At 41.8% G+C, this 14,616-nt stretch overlaps 1 protein-coding gene across 1 annotated transcript in view; it reads right to left on the bottom strand.

The window, feature by feature from the left end:
* Positions 1–3,314: 3,314 nt before the first annotated feature.
* LOC115377866 (arf-GAP with dual PH domain-containing protein 1) overlaps positions 3,315–14,616 on the bottom strand; it is a 38,789-nt gene continuing 27,487 nt past the window's right edge. Inside the window, 7 exon segments of the mRNA XM_030077925.1 lie at positions 3,315–3,447; positions 4,509–4,737; positions 4,927–4,998; positions 5,503–5,565; positions 8,537–8,620; positions 10,011–10,157; positions 11,298–11,410. Coding sequence (XP_029933785.1) covers positions 3,419–3,447; positions 4,509–4,737; positions 4,927–4,998; positions 5,503–5,565; positions 8,537–8,620; positions 10,011–10,157; positions 11,298–11,410 — 737 coding nt within the window. The 3' untranslated portion in view covers positions 3,315–3,418.

The following is a 14,616-nucleotide window of genomic DNA, read 5'->3' as shown; positions in this document are numbered from 1 at the left end:
CAAAGGTGTACAACTCATGTACTTCCATTGTGTTGTCAAACAGACTTTCATTAAGCAGGCACATTGTTTGTTTTTTGTTTTTCCACTTACAGTATATTTCCATGGGTTAATACACAGGAATGAGGCCATTACAACACATTGTTGCTGCTGTGAGAGTCTCTTACTGTTGGTCCAAAACATTTTGAGGAGCGAAGAAAAGCAGCTTTGGCATCTCTGAGTTTATTCAACAGGTTTTTCAAAGGATAAAATGCTCATAAAGTCATCCAAGTGAGGCTAAAATCACTGCAGGTGTAAGGTGTTCACCCGACAGAGGTGACGTGCATTCACATGAAATGAGGATGTGTTGCTGCAGTTTCAGCATCAGAGTCGGTGGCTGTGCATCTGCTGCACATGTCAGAGTCTGCGGCGAACACGACTGCACAACATGTGGCAGAGCTGGCAGGGGCTCGCCCAGCGGGAGACGTGGAGCCAAAATGTCAGCTTCATACTCTCAGATGATGGGACCCCCCCTCCCCCTTCCCTTTCCCCCCCACTCACACACTCACACATTCACACGCACAAATCCAGACATAAACACACACGCACCCCACCCAAAACCCACTCCACCCTCATGAAATTGTATGAAAAACAAAACGGAGGAGGACAAAGTATTCCTGCACTTTGGGTCGGTCACATTTCTATGATTTCATGACTCCCACTGATTTATGATGAATTATACTACTTGTATGCCGGCTTTACAAGTAAACCGCGGTAATAAAACTAACGATTATCTCAGCACAAACTTTATTCTTCTCGAAATGTGCTGTAAATTCTCATTAAGATGATTTTAATCAGATTAATAAATGCAATGTTTCTCAAATGGTCTTCTGGGCTCGGTGTTATTATGAGAAACAGAGGATGCATCATGTTTTTGGAGGTGTGTGTGTGCATGTATTAATATTCACACTCCACACACACACACTCACACACACACACTCCTGTGCTGGCCCGGGATGCCAGCGCCTCACAGCCCATACTATCTTCATGACAAACACGGTCCCGCCCGCTTTTAAACGCTTCCTGTGTGGGTCCGACCTGGCGGCTGCAGCTCAGTGGCTCACTGTCTGAGCAGTTTACCATGGCAACCTGGTTGCCAACGACAACAAGCCCGCCAGACAGAAACAACATTGATCTGCCCGGACGATGTGTGTGTTTCTCTCTGCAGCGTGTGTGTGTGTGTGTGTGTGTGTGAGAGGGAGTTAAGTGGAGGCGTGGCCACGTCATCAGGAGACTGACACACACCCTCCCAAACACAGCGGACACACACTGGAAGTTTGCATATCCTCAAGGACAGCTCTCCATTTACATGTGAAGGAGGAGTGCCCCCTACTGGCCAAATGGCAACATTTCCGCTCATTAATGAAGCTTTTATAAACAGTGTATAAACAGTTAACAAATGCTTTCTAACATGGTGGGAGGCACATATAATTAACATTTATATTGAATTCACACTCTCACCAAAAACAATGTAAATTCACTGTTTTTCAATATCAAAATGATCTTTATATGTGTTTTCCCTGATGATATGGTGTGCAAGGAAGTATTTATTAAGTGTTTACACACCTTTTATAAATGTTTAATGTGTAAAATAAAGCGTAAATGGATTACCTCACTATTGCAGTATTGCATGCTCCTCTGTGGGTTTATTAATGCATCTGAAAGAAAACATTCTTCACAATAGCCGCTTTTACTTTTTATACTGAATTACATTTTACTGATAATACTTCAAATTTTTTAGATTAGGACCATTTGTGAAGGAACATATTATTATGTATTTTTCCATGATGGTATTGCAACTTTTACTTAGGCAAAGAATTTAAGGACTTTTTCCACCACTGCAAAGTTTTCAGCTGATGACTAAAATACATAAAATGCTCACATTTGCATTATTCGAAGAGCGCCATCTACTGACCAGATGGAAACAAACGGGTAGCCGGCCTTTAAAGTCACAATAAAATAAATAATTTGACTTTTTCAACTTGGTGGCTGATTTTTCACACCAGAATGTTCCTCTGTTTCTAATAATAAATACTGTAGAATTGACTACGTCCTAATATCGTCAATAATGACCTCAAGAGGAGGTGTGAACAAGAATTTCAACCCCATTTTCAATTATCCACGCTCCTTCCATCACATAAAACACCTTTCTCTCCCATGATGTCCCACCTGAGAATCCAGTTTCAGCAGGAAATACAGGAAATGAAGGAAGGAAAAGGCCGTGAGAAGATTGTGTCATTGTGACTTTAATAGCATCACTTCAATAGACTGTAAAATAACAGAGAGAACACAAAAGACGGACCAAAGAGTAGCACTTGATTTCAGATGTTAAGATTCTTCATGATGAAACAAACTACCACTATGATCCGAGGATCAACACAACAAAGTGTCATTTAAAACGATAAAAAATTAACGGGAAACAAAAGGAAGAAAAAAAAATAATGTAGGAGGTGTTATATCATATAAATTACAATCCGGTCACATTACAATCCTTTTGAAGCAGCATTCACTGTCTACGATGATTCAGTATATGTACAAGAGTCCAAATAAATAAAGAGAACGGCTGTGTGTTAAAATAACCCTGTCCGGATGCAAACCAGGAAACTCCAGCTACATTAACAGAGATGGTGATCACGTGGAGTTTAGGTGTGTATGTGTGTGTGTGTGTATGTGTGTGTGTTTTATGCATATTTGGTCTTAAAAGCACCTTGTAGTTTCAGGTTGAACGGGTTATAATGCGTCCTCTTTGCCCGAGTCAGGGGTTACAACGGAAAAAAAAACAAAAACTTCACGATTCCACATATGGTAAGCCACTGTCATCAAAACTGTACATTCAATAAATTAACGAGTCGCCGCGTCACCTTCGTTAAGCAAAACAGTGAAATGACTCTAGATTACATAATTACACTAGATTACAGGTAGGATGAACCGTTCACAAGACGAAAATCCGGGGGGGGGGAGAGGCGGGCTGGATGCAGGGGAGGGACGGGGGGCTGAGGTGAGGGAGGGAGGGAGGGTGGGGGAAGGCGGTTTGGCATGATAATGTATAGCACAAGGTTGGTAGGCTCAACAGTGATGACATCATCTGACCTTTGGCCTTTTTCATCACTAACATTTAACCAGTGAGGAGCCGTTGCAGCTGGAGTTTAGCACAGGCACGCCGCAATCCCTTCTTCTTTTTGTCATTTTTTTTTTTTTTTTTTTAATTTTCTCCGTCTATTTCTCTCTCTCTCTATTGCTCCAGCTCTCATCTTTCCTCCCCCCCCTCCCCTCCCCTCCACCCCCACCCCCTCGGTCTCGGGTCACACAGCGAGTTGCGTCTCTGATCTGATGGAGACTGGGCCGGTCCGGCTGAGGCGAGGCTCCCTGAGGCCGTCACTCTTCAAGGCTTGTGTTTAAAATGGGCTTCCACTGCGGCAAGAGACAAACACAACCCGATAACAGCAAGTGACAAACGCAAGCCATTCTCATCAGTATTCATTTTCATACCGCAGACGAGACAGGCATCGAGTGTTTCTCCTGAAAAAAAAAAAAAAATCTGCAAAAAGCCCCTAAAGCAGCATTTAAATCAGGGCTGTCACACTGAGTCGTGGGCCGCATTCGTCCAAATGAGACCTCATGAGGGTCACATTATTTATTGCTCACATCAATATGACTCGAGTTGAAGCGTGGATGTTTTAGGCTCCTTTCTGAATTTATTATTTGGAAATCAATCAGTTTGGAGCCGGCCAGTCACTGAGAAACTGCATGTTGCATGTTGGCCCATGAAAATAACACATGATATCGAATTGCATTCAGAAGAACAGAGAAATACAACAGATATAAAGCATGTAGGTTTTCCATTTACATCCCAGAAAAAATAAAATAATTGCTCTTTCCATGTTGGAGAATTAATCATTCCACGCTCCATGTCAACTTTTTTGCTTTTGTAAAAGTTGTCACCTCGCAGTTAAAAAAACTCATGGTGCGTGTCCACAGGATCAGTTTTTTCCACGCTTTCCCGTTCATCGTCTACATAGGCAGCTTCGCAATGCATTCTGGTAGTGTCATGTTGTGTTTCAAGCGAAGGGACGTCACGTTTGGCGTCTCCTCATTTGCATAAGGTCGAGGTCTCAGCTGCTTTATGCAAATGAGGGGCGGCAGGTCCAGCATGACTCGCCGCCTCTGAAACTTTTCAACAAATCAATCTGAAAAGGAGACAGATTGAGCCACTGCGGGGTTTATTTATCACCTCAAACGATACTCAACTATTTTCAAAGGAGCCGCCATGTTGGTTCGGTTTGAAATCCCACAAGTGAAGAGTTTGTCCAATCAGGTGCAGCTAGAAAGTGTTTGCGCGGTTGTAAGAGGGCGTGGAAAAAAATATCTGCATGTTAGCTGGGAGAAATTAGTAATAGCACTTTCTGGATTTCAAAATCATGCCCCTGTGGAGACGCACCGTCACAGCCGAGTTAGAGACTCCCTGAAATTACCTGCATATTCCTGTGGCCTCATTGGTCGATTGATGACCCTCTGGAAGGCCGCTATCCAATCCCGCTGCTCGGCTTCGGTCTCGCAGGCGAACAGGAACTTCCTGTCGGGCGTCACGATGGTGATGCCGTGGTTCCAGTGGTAGCCCTGCGTGGTCGGAGGCAGGCCGGGCAGAACGGTGTAGCTGTTCTCCTTACTGCCGATGAACACCTCGCCCCGGGCGTACGCATCCTGAGAGAGAGAGAGAGAGAGAGAGGGAGAGAGAGAGAGAGAGGGAGAGAGAGAGAGAGAATGCTAGTAAATTAAACGAAAAAATCCCTGCCATTTTCACCCATCTTGTGAAGTGACTGCACAAATCACCACCATAGTATCAAAATAAATGATCTACAAAAGGTTGAGGAGTGGCAGGTCTCTTCTCACCAGAGGATCTTTGAAGTACATGAGTCTCCTGTCATCCATAGTGAACCACCTCTTCTTAAAGCCCTCCGTGTGCTGCAGCAGAGCAAGAGAAGAACACACACACACACACACACACAGGAAATAAACAAGGAGTCAGTACGTGCATTATGAATAAAATGATTCATTTTTCAGTCTTTTCCAAGACCTTTTAAATGCCAGTTAGAAGGCAATATAAAAATAATTTGGCCACTTAAATAAGCGTGAAAAAGAAAAGAAAAGAGAAAATGTTATGTCCTTGCAGAAATGACATCCACATGACTGGTCTGATTCCTCACTAAAGAAACACTAAACCACAATGAACAACCTTTCAAAGCCTCTAAAACTGAGCTAAATATTAAAATGTTGCATTTAACAGTATTCAGCTTAAAGTGAGGCCTGTACTGTCAGCTGAAGACATGTCAAGACTTTTCCAGCGTGCAGACACTTTGTTGTGTTTAGTACGAGTGTAACTTTGACAGTGGAGTGTCATTAATGAACATTTTGAAGTCCATACGTCCCTGTGATGTGGTGGCAGGACCTAAAAACAATACCACCAACCTTGGGACCGGTTTTCTCCATAAAGCCTTCCTTCATGAAGTTTCGGGTCAGTTTGGGCACAAGCTGGAGGAGAAACACAAGAGAGAGCCACCAGAGAAAATAAAACAGAGTTGAATTATTCAGATTTTCTAATTGAAGAAAAACAATGTATGTATGTCATCAAATTACAGATTACTAGATAAGAAATATGGGAAAAAATGCACATTTTACCCCAAGCGACATACAGTGAGTGAGGAACTAAGACTTTTGTTGAAGGAGATTTTAGCAGCACACATGGCCGCTAACAGACACATTTTGTCTGTTGTGACGATTCAATCCTCCAGCCAACAGACGGCCTCTCTAACCATTGGGTTACAATGGGTCAGTTTATTCAGTTTGCCAGTGAATTCAGAGCTGAGATGCAGGAAAATCTCTTTTTTTTTTTCTTTTTTTTTTTTTTAAGCTGTGCGCTGTAACTTTAATTAAAGATGCTGTAAGTAGCTTTTTAAATATCAGCTTTATCAGTACCTGGGTTTACATGGATGATTATTGGTGGAATATTCCGCTAATAATCAGAATAACAGCCCATTCAGATTAGAAATGCCTCATGTGATCACCTCAATCAGAAGAGAAGGAATTTCTAAACCTTAATCTGTTCAATAGGAAAATATTCACGCCTCATAATCATGTAAACTCTTTCTCTGTGGTTGGAATAAATCTGTTCTTTCTATGCACGTTTGTCCCACGTGGGGGGAACATCAGGTGACGGGTCGAGTTCCCAGGAGGGACTGAAACACAGCAGCAGCAAAACACAAACAGTCTGTGGCAGGTAACTTTTTTCTTGTAAAGATTAAATCTGTAAAGGACTGCTGAACGGCTCCGTGGTTGAAAGAACGAAGCCAGAATCCACCGAGGCATGGAGCAAATCAAAAAGCTGCTGGAAAAGTTTGAAGGCTGCCTGTTACCAGAATAAAAGCCCCAAACCAGCCAACCAGGTTTCATTTTTACAGTCTGATGGACGACCTGATGGGCGATGATATCATGCAGAAAAATTATTGCCGTTTGCTACACCTTTGTAGCCGTTAATGACAGAAACGGGGAACACGAGGCTGCCGATTGTTAGAAATCGGGTTGAAGAAATCTCGTCCATGTAACTGCAGCTATTGTGAAATTTATTGTGCTACCGTGCTGTTATTACCATAAACAAGCAAGGTGGAGACAAACTGTGTTAGCACGAGTATCAATCAAAATTAAGCCAACATTTCCCATAAACCTTGTTGCTTCCTGGCACAAGCCGCCACTGTAAATGAGAATTTGCTGTTGCTCTTTGTCTGTACTGTAAAAGATAAGCACGTTAGAAGTGATTTTTCCATGAAAATGTTCTCTGCTTGCACCGTCTGCCAGAAACTCCGACAGCTCAAGTCCGTTTGCTGTGTTTTGTGCCATAAAGCAGCAGAGCTGATTTCCTCCCAGGCGCACGGAGGCTGCCGGACGCCACGGTGACGGTCTTGTTTGTTTACAGCAGTTGCACTAATGTCTCCAACTGAATGTGGTAATGATTTATAGAGCTGTTTGTAGAGATGAGAGCCCGGGGCTTTTCAGGACACGACTGCAGCGTGAACACAGAGACGGCACCGGGGACCATCGATCACAAATCTTATGAGGTGCAAAAAAAACACAAAGACTGTCGCTGTGTATTCTGCATTTAATAAAAAATATCTAAGATGATCTACATGCTCCGGCACCCTCCTTCAGCTAATGACTTATTGATGTTAAAATAAATGCTACCCAGATAGCACCTGTAATGAAATTCTTGCCGTGCGTTTTCGCTTGGCTGGAAGATGGATGATGTTTTGCAATTTTAATGAAACTTAATTGACTCAAAAAAAAGGAAGACACAATCAATCAGTCCCTGAAATCTATTTTAAAGGCACTCAAAAGCCCATGCTCAAAAATATAATGGCAACAATAACAGCACCATGTAATTAAACAGAGAAAACGAGTATATCAGGGCTGAACCACGACATTACGACCACCTTCACAATCTAATCTAATCCAATCCAACCACTGTGCCATAAAGTTTCCTTCTCTGCTGCCTATAATGCTCAGCTTTTCTTGTTGTCACAGTAATAGAGGTGTTCATTCACTTCTATGTTTGGCGTTGAGCTCATAGTTAGTGCTGCTGCTGGACTGGACTGCATTTTACTGACAGCTGTTTCCAATATTCTGTCCTCCTCATTGTATATAAATAAGGAGGACAAAAAATTAGAAACACCTCTCAATATAATGCAGTCCAGTACAAGACCTCTGCAAACTACAACCTCAGTAATAAACACAGAATTAAATTTACACATTCTCCACAATGTCAACACAAACTGAACATTATAAACTTTGTTAAAAGGTAGAATTGGTGGCAGAGCTGCTGTATTGAGCTGGATTAGATTGTACAGGCGGTCATAATGTTTTGGCTGATCGGTGTAAATCTATATATGCAAAGTCAAATATCACAATAGCTTTGAGTAAACTGTGATGATACTGTAAGGAAAATATTGGCGCTTTCATAAGACACACAAAAAAACAGACATTTTTGATAAACAATCATTAGTAATGTGGATATAATGACCAAGAAAACTATATCTCTTTATTATAGCGCAGCTTTAAAACCAGGGAAAGTCAACACTAATGCTGCATCACATTATGAAATCCAAAATCCATAATCCCAAATCCCAAATCCCAAATCCCAGACAATACTTAGCCTCATATCAGAATAGTAGTGTAATATCAATATATTACCCTGCCCTTATCCATATTTCTGTTGTTTTGGAGGTTAAAATATGTGATTACAATAACTAAATGTTCCCAGCAGGATAGTTCATGCAGCCAGGACAGAAATTGAATATTTCCGTGCGAGCTTCCCCACTGGAAACCTTTAATACCACTGTTGATTTGGGACTATACATAACCACATGCCTTTGACAGGTTTTTTTTTTTTTTTTTTTTCCTGACTACACACACTCGTGAGAGCGTGATGTGTGATTAAACGGGCCGTCCTCACCTCCTCGTCGCTCGCTCCGGGGAAGGCGACCTGCAGGTAGTGAAACCTGGCTGCTCTGATGGCGTTGAACCAGTCCACCATTTCCTGTGGGGACACACACACATCATTTCCAGGTGGAATTCACACAGAGGAAGCTTAATATTTATTTATCATGGATTCTGTGGACTTTTTTTTTAGTGCAGGGTGTCCACTGATTGAAGTGGAAGTGTACAGAGAGAGAGGTGTGGTGAGGAGCGTCCCGGCGCTGTGCGGATGCTGCAGCGCTGTCGATACACCGGCACATCAGCAGCGTGACGGTGACACTGGATGAACCCGGTGAACTCGCTCTGTCAGCTCGCTGTCACACAGCCTGACCAGCAGAGGGAGCAGTGCAGTTTCTCTGTCTCCATCTGTCTCTCTCTTCCCCTTCTCTCACTCTCTCTCACTCTCTCTCTCTCTCTTTCTCCAATGGCTATTAATCTCTGTCGCTTTTTCATTTTTTCATTCTTTGTTTTCATTGACTATGGTCAGTCTCTATCGTTCTCCCTCTTTCTCTCTCTCTCTCTCTGCTGATAGTGCATCTCTCTCTCTCTCTCTCTCTCTCTCTCAGTGTCCTCCCTTCATTCCTATTTCTTTCATAAACCCCAGAGGAGCAGCAGTGTTGTGAAGCAATGATTTGTGTGCTCAGCACTATAAAAACCCTCAGAGAGAGACAAGGGGTATTCACACACACACACACACACGCACACACACACACACACACACACACACACACACACAGAGCGAGAGAGAGGTTGAAGTATGTCAATCTGAGGGTTAAGGCGGGTATCTGCAGGTTTCAGAAAGCCAAATTTAATACTCAGCCTTGGTGATGCCGCCCTAACTGAATTTAATACCAATTTAAAATCCAAATTAGGGAGACAAAGCTTTGCAAAAGCAGCCTATCTATTTCTGAATGAGCATAGCTACACTGCAGCAAATTTCCCTTAGTCTCACATTAAGCCTTAAAATCTTGTTTTTCTCTGCAAACAAGTGGAAAAATCTGGCAGTAGGACGAGATATTCCCACTTGTTTCCAATGCAGTTTCACTGGATTCAGAGTTTTCTTCTCTGGGAACAAGGATAAATGTGTTGAAACAAGGCAGAATGAGACAGATCAGCCCGCTAGGATCAAGAAAATGACACCTGACTCAAGAAAATTCTAGACCCAAGTTGATTAGCATTGGAAAACAGTGAGATTATCTCATCCCACTGGTACTTGATATTAAAAAACAAAATATATTAAGACCGAATACGAGCATAGCGATCAAAGTTCTCAAATTAAATATGTATAAAATAAAATAAGCATTAGATTAGTAAAGCAGTCAGTGTGCATATCACATTATAATGATGCACAAATTTTGTACAACAAGCACAACAAATGAATGAATATGACTGCATATGTGTGTGTAAAGTGCATGTGTGTGTGTAAAGTGTGTGTGTGTGTGTGTGGATACCTTGGCGTCACTGTGGTAGACGAAGATGTTCCTTGTGCTGTTGTCTTTCAGGTAGGTGATCTGCAGGCCGCACGGGTTGCCGATCTTGGCCGGCTGAAACGTGGCATTGAGCGTTTCGATTTTCATCACCGCCTTGGGCTCGCGGGCCTGGGAGCAGGGAGGCACAGCGGCAAACAGGAGGTCAGCACGTTTCACACACTACATCCTGATGACCAGGTGCTGAGGTCTGCTACAACTGATTGGAAATTATTGAATGAGAACACAGTGAATGCTGTGGCCCGGGGGTTGTGTGTGTTTTGCAAGCAAATACACTTAAAGTCCATCATAGCAGATCTGAGTATTGTCTGTGACTGATGCATTTAATTAGATCAAGCAGCCTCCTCACAGCTGCTCTTGGCAAGAGGATACAACTGAGTGAATGTATGTCCTTATTTTGATAAGAAAATAAAATCTTTTCCAGAAATGGGAGAAACTAGTCACATTCAGAGGTACAGTGCTTAAGCAGTATTTTGAGGAATTGAGTATTTTTCTTTTCGGGGATTTTCTACATTTCATTTCATTTCATTTCATTTGTACATTTTCCAGCTCTACATTAATCTGACGGCTGGATTTACTTTGCAGAAGTTTTTCCATGCAAAACATCACATGTGCTGCATTGTTAGAGTGTACACCTGCCAACAGGATATGGAGCAATTAGAGCTACAACATTAAAATACTTTTTACAGGTTAATGCATCAATAATTTAAATCCGTTCTTCACAATAAATATATAATATTAGTATTTTTTTCCATTGAGATTGGCTATTGCTGTCTTTACCTAAGAAAAGGATTTGAATAAGGCTCCATTACTGATAGTTTATTTTTTATCAGATATGACATGACATGAGAGTCAAATATTTTGCTGGAAAATACATTTCAAATTGACTAATTATTCCCTTTGGCCTGTTTCTCTACACTATGTAAAGCCTGTCACACCCTGTCTAACATCAGTGCAGCATCTTAACAGTGTAAGATTATAGAAAACTGAGGGAGAAAAATGGCTGGAAAGAAAACTAAGACAGTAACCATGCAGTTTCTGCCCATGTTTTCCTCCCTATTTTGTGGTTATCTCATTTTTAAGACTCTGATGTAAGAGTCTGGAGGTTGCTCAAAATGCTGATACAAAAGATGGCATCACAACAAGCCGGGCCACATCTTCATCCTGTGATGTAAAGTGTTTCGCTCAGAGCTGCGAGGCTGCTGTCCGTCTGCAGGTTCACAGCCCAGCAGACCGAATCATCCTGCTTACATCCTGCTTGTTGAAGTACTTGAGGGCTCCCTCCCTCTCCGACAGGATGAACTTTCGGCTGAGGAACTGACCGTTGTCTCGGCCTCGTTTCCATAGAAACCCCTCTCGGTACCCTGGGCAGAGACAGAGGAGGAGAAGAAAAGAGAGAGAGAGAGAGTGAGAGAGAGACGGTGGCCAAAAACCCATCAGAGAAGACGAGGGATATAAAGCAGAGGGAGAGCTGTGGAGAAACTGAACGGTGTGGGAAGATATGTCAGCGAAGCAGCTTGAAATCAAAGATCATCTGTGTTCATCTGAAAGCGGAAAAGGGAAGAAAAAAAAGAAAGCGAGAGAGAGACTGACAGTGCAGCCAGACATCCAAGAAACGAGCAAACAGAGAATAGGGGGAAGAGAGTAGGAGGAAATGCAGCACAAGGCGGCTCACAGAGAGATTACGTTGCCTCTGTGCCAAAGAACATCCTTTTCCATGTTAATGATATGCTGCTCTATTTATAGCCCGTAACGTCTCATTTCTTTTTCAGTCTATTTCGGTAAGAAGTCCTGCCTCCACAGTTCCCCCTTTCTCCCTCTTCTCCATATATTTCTATTTCTGTCGTCCTGTGAAGCGCTGTCGAATCTGGATCTATTTGTGTTGTGTTGAACAGGAGGAAGATGTCTGAGCATAATGAGGTGGCGCACCAAAGGAACGCACTGATTTACATGTCTGGCCATTTAGCTGACGCTCTGATCCACCATGAGCGCCGCCGTCGAGTAAACTTGACTTCCTACGTCTCAAATATTACAAGCAAACTAGAGCAAGGGATGGAAGAAGAGACATTGTGTAAAGTACAAAGAAAGTATGAGGAAAATAAATTACAGTAACAAGAAAGGTAGATTTTTGAAGTAAATCAGGGAATGGGGGCTATAAAAAAGACCCACAGGGGCCTTTCAGGTAATGTAATGTACCTTCTGGCAGCCATACTGGCACAGCTCATTGCTCACTGTCTAATTCAGTGGTTCTCAAACTTTCTTTTAAAGTAATATACCCCATTTTAAATATTTTTTTTCAGCCAAGTACCCCCTGACCAGGGCAAAAAAAGGTAGGAAAAATCTCCTCTATGCAGATGACACAGCTCCCTCGCTGTGTGAAACAACAACCTGATACTGAGGAGATTTTGTTGTTTCTGTTTCTGTTTCCTTTTCTATTCTTTCTCCTTGTTTTCAGCAGAATGTATATTTCAACCACAAATCCTTTTTCTTGAGTTTTGTGTTTGACTTACCAGTCATAGTGGTTTATCAAACTTGCATTTACATTTTTTGTTGCCATCATTAATAGCATAGGCTACTTATTTTAGGATTTACGAGTGGTTGATATTTTTTAAATCAACACTTAAAAATAATTTCACGTACCCCCTGCAGTACTCCAACATACCCCCATTTGAGAACCACTGGTCTAATTTACACACCAGCTAACATTAGCTCCAATGTCAATCTCATTTCTTTTCAAATGCTCCTTCAATTCTATGTAGTCTAAACATAAAAATAAAATTAGTTTGCATACCTGTGTTATTTATTTATTTATTTATTTTAAAAAAGCAGAGTAACATAGCAGCCCACATGTTCAAAAGGGGTAAATGATAATCTAAAATGGGGTTCATAGTCAAGCTACGGCCAAAGATACTCTCTTATTCAAAAACACATTTATTAACTTTACAAAACATGAACATAGTTAGAAATAGTATCATCATGAACAACAATAACCATGGACATTACATTAAGCATCAGAAACGTACACAATCATATCATCAGCATAACGTCCATGATGTCCATCCCCTCTGATTAACAGAAATGTATAATCTGATTCAATCTGAGTGCATGTTCAGTGAATCATATCTGAAATGATGTTTGAAAATAGAGTATGAAAATAAGACATACACCCCAGGAACATGTCGCCACACTCCATAGTGTACTGCATGTTAACCTTGGGTAGGTATTAAATATTCGTTTTTGTTTTTTTTGTTTTTTTAAATAAACTGAGCTGACTGATCTGAAAATACAAAGCTGACAGTTCAGCTCTTTAGACTAGAGTGTAATCTCAATTGCAAATTGCACAAAGGCTGGCGGGGATTAGATTACACTCTGTTCTGTTGTTCTTTGTATTGTGTTTAAAGATAATTTATGTGTGTGTGTGTGTGTCTGTGTGTGTGGAAACTAATGTTTTTAAGGTGATTTTAGTGACTTTTTCTTCTGTTTTAATGTAAAAATTTTCAAAAACTCATGCAAATATTGGTTCTTTACTCCCATCCTTCATTTCCACCATCCATCGTTCTTGCTTCCACTTTTATTTGAATTTTTACTTCCCGTCGCTTTTCACGTTCTTTCTTTCTCTATTTATTGTCATTCTCTTATTCCTCCACATCGACTCCCCAACCTCAGGATTTTCCTCTTTTGTCTTCATCCCTATCCCTCGACTGCAGCTGTGTGTGTGTGTGTGTGTGTGTGTGTGACTTTCGGACATGAAACATTCACCTACACTGGCATTACCTCATCGATCAATAGCCCTCCTCCTCCCCTCCCTCACCTCCCTCCCTAACCCCCGTTTCTCTCCTCCTCGTCTCTGCTGGTTGGATCAATTCTGACATTGACCGCTGTGGAGGCCAGGTTACTTCCAGTAGTCACACACACACACACACACACACACACACACACAGAATAATGTATCACTGAACAGTCAATGCCATGCACGGTGATAAGTGATGCAAAATGCAAGTACAGGACAAAATTACCCTTGAGTCAATGGTACAGCTAGACTACATTAAAACTCAGTGTGTGTGTGTGTGTGTGTGTGTGTGTGTGTGTGTGTGTGTGCATGCGCACCCACTCCAGCTAATGATAAGCACATGACGTCATTGCGAGCCAATAAGACAGACCGACATTAACGAGACGTGAAATGTATACTCATAGACACACACACACACACACACACACGCACACGGGCAAACACACAATGCACACAGGAACATACACACCAACACTCAAAATCTCCATACATCCGTACATACACTTATCCTTCACACATGCAGATACAAACACTCACACACACACAACCAACCAACCACTCTCTCTCTCTCTTTCCCTCTCTCTCACACACACACACACACACACACGCACACACACAGCCTTTACCTTGACAGAGACAACAAAGTCACCAGAATAAAATGTTGTTTAAAATGTTGAATGTTGTGTAAAAACAAACATGTAGAAGTGAAGAAATTCGCTGCATTTCAATATTTAGACTTTCAGCCAAAAATGGGAAAAATGTCCACAAACTGTATTTACA

This window comes from Myripristis murdjan, chromosome 19 (assembly GCF_902150065.1).
Source record: "Myripristis murdjan chromosome 19, fMyrMur1.1, whole genome shotgun sequence".
Lineage (NCBI taxonomy): Eukaryota > Metazoa > Chordata > Actinopteri > Holocentriformes > Holocentridae > Myripristis > Myripristis murdjan.
The sequence above is the reverse complement of the archived record's forward strand: the minus strand, read 5'-3'. Positions and strand labels throughout refer to the sequence as shown.